We start from the raw sequence: 5982 nt of genomic DNA, 5'->3' as shown, positions 1-5982 counted from the left end.
GAAACGTTTCTATAAAAAAGACACTGTCCAGATGACCTGACTGAGAATTATTGGATACTAAAAAAACTACTAAAATACTAAAAACATACTAAAAACACTTCAAAAATACTAAAAACATACCCCCCAAAAACACTACAAAAATACTAAAAACAAGGCAACAAAGTCAGTCCGTCCATCAATCCAATCCATCCATCTATCTATCCATCTATTATATACATTACACACGTACACGATTTTCATTATAATGTTTAGTTTATGTCCTGTACTTGTGTGTTTCAAAATGATCATTTCTCTTTCCTTGCCCTCTTGAAGAATACAGAACTGAAATAGTAACAATGAAGAGGAAAAGGTAGCGAAAGAGACAAAGACCAGATGAAACACAGACACTCCAAGTCTTGTGTTTTTATTGACTGGATGTGCATTATTAATGGATGTATTGGTAAAAGAGAGAGGGAAAAGAGTTTGTGTGCTGGGTGGGTGGCTGGGAGGATGAGAGGGGGTCAGCAGGAGGAAATGGCGAATGAATTAAAATGAGAAGTAAGGTGTTTCAAGGGAGCAAGCCGTGGTTAAGACAGTTTTTCTTTGACAGACGATCAATAAACAGGTTGAAGAATTCCCATGGACTAATGTAAAATGCTGCATTCTTAAACCTTGACCCAAACAGTCGGTTGGTGTGTGTTATTAATAAGAGTCATTGCAACACTGACTCTTTAGTGTTGTCATAACTTTTAGGGGTTTTAACTCTGCATCCTGTTTCTGCTGTCTCTTATTGCTAAACTTTGAACACAACTGAGCCAAAATCTCTGGTAATATAATGTAAGTTGAATGGTAAGATAAATAGAAAGCTCAATGTATTGTTACTTTATTGACATAAACAGAATCATTAAACAATTTGCAGGCAAACGGTCCTGAAGGTATCTGCTAGGTGCTACAACAAGCAGGAGAAGATTAAAAAAATGAAAGGAGAAAGCATTCTCTTGATGCCATTTCCTTTTGACATAACGGAAATAAACAGTTTTAAATAATAGGTTACTGGATGTAAATGTACTCTTGAAAAGAAAAGCTAATATTAGAGTCAGGTGTTTAAGTGTATTAAGAGTTTTTGCATTGTAGTAACATTTGCACACTTTGAGTAAAAAAAGGCAACTAAAGTAAACGTTTAAAAAAAGCTGCATATGGCGGCATGATGGGCAGAGCTGCCGCTTCTCAGCGTGAAGGTTGACAGATTCAGTCCCGGTCAGGGGGCTTTCTGGGTGGAGTTTGCATGTTCTCTCTGTGCATGCGTGGGTTTTCTTCGGGAACTCCGGTTTCCTCCCACAGACCAAAAACATGCATGTTAGACTGATTGGTAACTAAATCGTCCCTAGACGTGAGTAAAAGAGTGAATGGTCAGTTGTCTCGTTTGTTTCTATGTGTCCCTGTGATGGACTGGAGACCTGTCCAGGGTGCCCCCCGCCTCTCGCACAGTGACTGCTGGATATGTGTAAGAGTGACCCCCACAACCCAAAAAGGAAGAGGCGGGTAAAGATAATGGATGGATGGAAAAAGCTTCATATCAAATTATTTACATCCTTTTCAAACTGGGAAAACGGGGAATCCTTGGATGTTCTGTATCAGCCGAACCCAGTTCTGGAGGGCAACCATTGTCCGCTGCCCTGGTCGTTATTATCATCGTGCTGCTAATGGGACCACGTCGCTAATAGAACCACATGACTAACAGAACCATGGTGCCAATAGGACCATGATGCTGCAGATGTATTTATTTTTCACTTTGGCGCCTTGTTTTTGTATTTTTGTTGCATGCTTTCGTATTTCTTGTTGTTTTTGTGGCGAGTCGAGACGGTTCTTCTTGACCTGAGCATCATTGCATTGTTGACCTTGTGTTGATCTGAATATGACAATAAACCTAAACCGAACTGTACAAAATCTATGAGACAGTAGTTACATAACGGCTGGTAAAAATATGTGTTTTTACTTTAAGCCTTTTCACCTTGGATATTTTTTTCCTCATGTTCCAAAAATACATATTTTGAACCTGGAATCACAAATATTCTCAAGAATGTACTAACAGGGTTATTTTCCTAAAACATGGCAGGCTCCTGATAGTAAGAAAAGCTTCAGAAAATTAAATATTTAAATATTGGTGAGCTGAAACCTGGCATTTTATTGAAACTACTAGAGCCCATACACAATAGAAACTCAAGAGAAGGTTTAGATTACGTCCACGGAGAAGGAGAGGTGTCCGTACAAAGTAATTAAAAGTGTTAATGCTTGACATTTTTAAAGTTAGAATGCAGAGTTTGTTTCATTTTCAGTGCACAAGTATACCCTGAACCCACGTTTTAATCACATTAGCAAAGTCTAGTTGTGTGGGCCATCACCAGCTTTGGATTCAGTCTTTTTAATTTCCTTGAAACTCCTGCATCAGCAAAGCATTTTAATTTACTTGACAATTAGCAGAGCTTCATTTCATTAATGGCAAAATTTAAAGGAAAAACAACAGCCTACTAATAAAAAAAATAACCTGTTTCTCTTCCACCACCCGCCTCATCAGTTTCCCTTCATGTTTTTTTTTCCTTCATGACTTCTCAAGCCCTGCAGCTAAACTAATTTCTTAAGTAATTCCCTGCTTTGGTTTCTACAAAAGCATGTTTTAAGTGGTGTTTTTTTGTTGCTGCTGTTATATAGCTTTTTTTTATTTTTTCTGCTCCTAAACAACAGCAGTGAAAATGAGGAGAGGTACGATGCTTTGTTGCCCTTTCACATGGAGTCCTCCGAGACTCAACTTGACAGCAACGCAGGGAGACAAAAAGCAAGGGGAAGTATTTGTAAGATGTGAGAAAAAGATGAGTAAAGCAGAGAGAGGAAGAGGAAATGTGATAAAGAAAGAATTCAACCCCTTTTTTCATTGTTTAATTTTATCCATTATTTGGAGTTAGCAAGAAGAAAGAAGAAATTCAGTAGAGGTGCTCAATGACCCAGGTATTATTTGATTAAAACAGCAGCAATGGAGCATTGAGTGCATTTTAATATGCATGTGATCACATCTTGTCATGTGCTAGAAGGGCTGTGATAAGTTGACTTGAAAACAGAAGCCATAGAAAACTCAGTACAGTTGAAGAGATCGATATATAATGGGCTAAAGGCTCAAAACTTTCTATTTAGTGTTGTGTGCACTCAGATTTTTTTAGATCCACTGCTTAGTTTGAGTGGGATTTCATACTTAAACTTGCTTTAAAAAGTGTATGTATCACATCACAACAGTTGTTTGGTATTCAGCACAGTGTGTTGTGAAGTTTTGTTTAGTTCGTTGGATATGTTTTGTTTGTAAGGTTGTGCACATCTTTAATTACTCACCTGGAGCTGCTGGGCCTCGTGGTTCTCCAGTCCCTCCACAATCGGAGCAAACCTCTCTTTGTTGTTCCTCTCTGCAGCAATTGTCATGGCAGCCAAAATTTTATCCAGGCTGGAAGAACGCAGGGAGCAGGCAAACACAGGAGTCAACAAACACGTTTATAACCTAACAGGCGACACATTTATTCACCATTTGTAGCTCAAACACCGTGTATCTTATCTCCTCTTGTGTGTTGGTGGGGACAATCTCTCAGCCAGTCTTCGGCCACTTTGACAAACTGATCTCCATCTCTTTGTATGAAATCTACTCTATTATGGCAGCAGTATCCAATTTTGATTTATCAGCAGTTGCTAAGGTGAAGCTTGACAAAAACAGGGTTTTGCAGCAAATTGGGTGTTTTATTTTGTCTTTTTTTGGAAAAGTGTCTGAAAGCAAATTGCATTTGACCGACTAATGTTCAAACATGGCTTTCAAAAAAAAACAAAAAAAAACAACTAATAAGTACGTATAAGAACTTAAGGCTGTGTAGCTGAGAGTATCGCTCAATTTTCACCTAAACTGAGAAAGAAAAGATAATCCTGCGTGACAAACAAACAAATGACTCAAGTAAATTAATTGTTCCTGAGCTGTTATGTGATGTCATTCTTGTACATTACAAGTAATAAACCCATTTGTTGAGGCATAAGAGGCTTCCCCTTCACTGATTCAACAAACAAGTTGATAAGAAATGAAGACTATGTCTATCAAACCGGTGTAATCCTACATGCCAGATACAATCCTACGGTACTTTGTGATTAGCAGCTGAGTGGAGGGTACGTAAGATTATGTGTCTGACCAGTAGGACTGCATGTGCAGAGTAAGCCTGACATAAAGATAAATGGAACAACTGTGCTCTCTGATAGACATAACAAAGTCACAGAGAACCAGGAAGAGCTGCATACTGAGTAGCTTTAAAGCCAGTTCAGACGAAGCTACAAAACAGGGAAGATAGATCTTCTTAACTTGTCGTGTTCTCTTTTGATGCTGTCAACCGAAGTGGGTGCTGAACATGAGTCAGAGTCACAACATTGGTTGGCGGAGAATCTTCTAAGCCAAAAAAAAAGTGACACCTCAGCTACTTTGGCTGTCATTTCTACAGGATAAGGACATTTAAATGCAAGCCTATGATCATTGCAAAGATTTTCTTGTTTACTTCAACCTATTTTTGAATTATTTGAGTGACAAGAGGGAGAGAATGAAAAAACGTGAAACAAAAAAGATATTATATGCAAGCAGTATATCATTAATATAGTAATAGTGTGTGTATGAATAGAAAGTCTCTGAGTGTTGAAGTGAATGCTGAATGGAAAATGACTAATTATTAATTTACTGCATTAACCAAACTGTACATACTGTTTAGGAATAAGCAATTTATAAGTATGTTAAGCTTAACAAGTTGTATTTGTTTGTAATTGTATTAAATATGAACAAGTTTATCAGAATCAGTTGGAATTATTATTTTTTTTTTTTAATGAAATCAATTGGACCTGTATTCATTTGGACAATCACTTAAATTACTTTCTTTAATTGCAAAAACCTTGAGGACTGCTGTTCTATTTAGTAAAATTGAACGATGATTATTAATTTAGCAGATGGGGTCGAGATAGGGTAGAGGTGATCTGGGCCCCGAAAGTCACTGGTTTGACTGAGGTTAGTAGAAGCCCTGGGACTGTGGGACAAATGGATTGGGTCTTTGAGGGACTAATGACTCGTGCGCGTAAACCTGATGTCTAAAAATTGTTTCATATTTTTGCTATATTTATATATATATATATTTATATATATATATATGCTGCATTTATTTTTTTTAAGCAGAAAGGATAAAAATTGAAATTGACTTGGATTAAACTCACTGAAACTCAAGCTTTAAAACAAGTTTGGGAAGTGTCAAAACAGCAAGTGCAAAGGCTTCTTTGGATGGTCAAAGATGTGAGACACATTGCTAAACTCAGCTTGTCTAGCAGAAAATGTGGGTTTGTTTATTTCCTCAGCTGCATACAGACTTGACTTTGAAGTGCAATTGTTATTCTAGTCTAGCCCTACGGGAAACAATGAAAAACACTCCCATAACTCCAATTTATAAGCTGTCAACCAAGTTGGGTCTGTGGAAAACTGAACTGCCCATTTTTTTCTTAAATAAAGAGACTAAGATGCATCATTTTGTGTGATTTTTCTACACTGAGAACATAGGTTGATGCAGTATGTGTTCACGCAAGATAAGCACATGTGGATGAATGCAGCGCAGATCCTATAGGAATATACGGAACCAAGACGGAGACCATTGAAGCAACATGTCTTTTTGTGACCTGCTCAAATTTTCTAATAATGTAACCTTGTTTCCAAATCAACTAATAGGTACCAAGAAAGAGAGGACAACTGTATTTTCCTTCAGGACACACAGACAGATAGATATGCAAATAAGATTTTCAGTATATGTTTCACTTTCTGAAAGGACTGACAAAAAATATTTAACTTTTTCACAATAATTTATTTTTTGAGATGCACCTGGAATATTGAAATATTTCAAAAAAACTTCTTGTAATATATATATATATATATATATATATATATATATATATATATATATA

General features: G+C 36.9%; 1 protein-coding gene across 1 annotated transcript in view; it reads right to left on the bottom strand.

Moving 5' to 3' along the window:
• diaph2 (diaphanous-related formin 2) overlaps positions 1–5982 on the bottom strand; it is a 461650-nt gene that overhangs the window by 322074 nt on the left and 133594 nt on the right. Inside the window, exon 11 of the mRNA XM_037675202.1 lies at positions 3358–3466. Coding sequence (XP_037531130.1) covers positions 3358–3466 — 109 coding nt within the window. The remainder of the gene's footprint in view (positions 1–3357; positions 3467–5982) is intronic.

The sequence above is a fragment of the Nematolebias whitei genome, chromosome 4, assembly GCF_014905685.2.
Source record: "Nematolebias whitei isolate Nwh7 chromosome 4, NemWhi1, whole genome shotgun sequence".
NCBI classification, from domain to species: Eukaryota; Metazoa; Chordata; class Actinopteri; order Cyprinodontiformes; family Rivulidae; genus Nematolebias; species Nematolebias whitei.
This window is presented reverse-complemented; position numbering and strand designations above follow the sequence as displayed.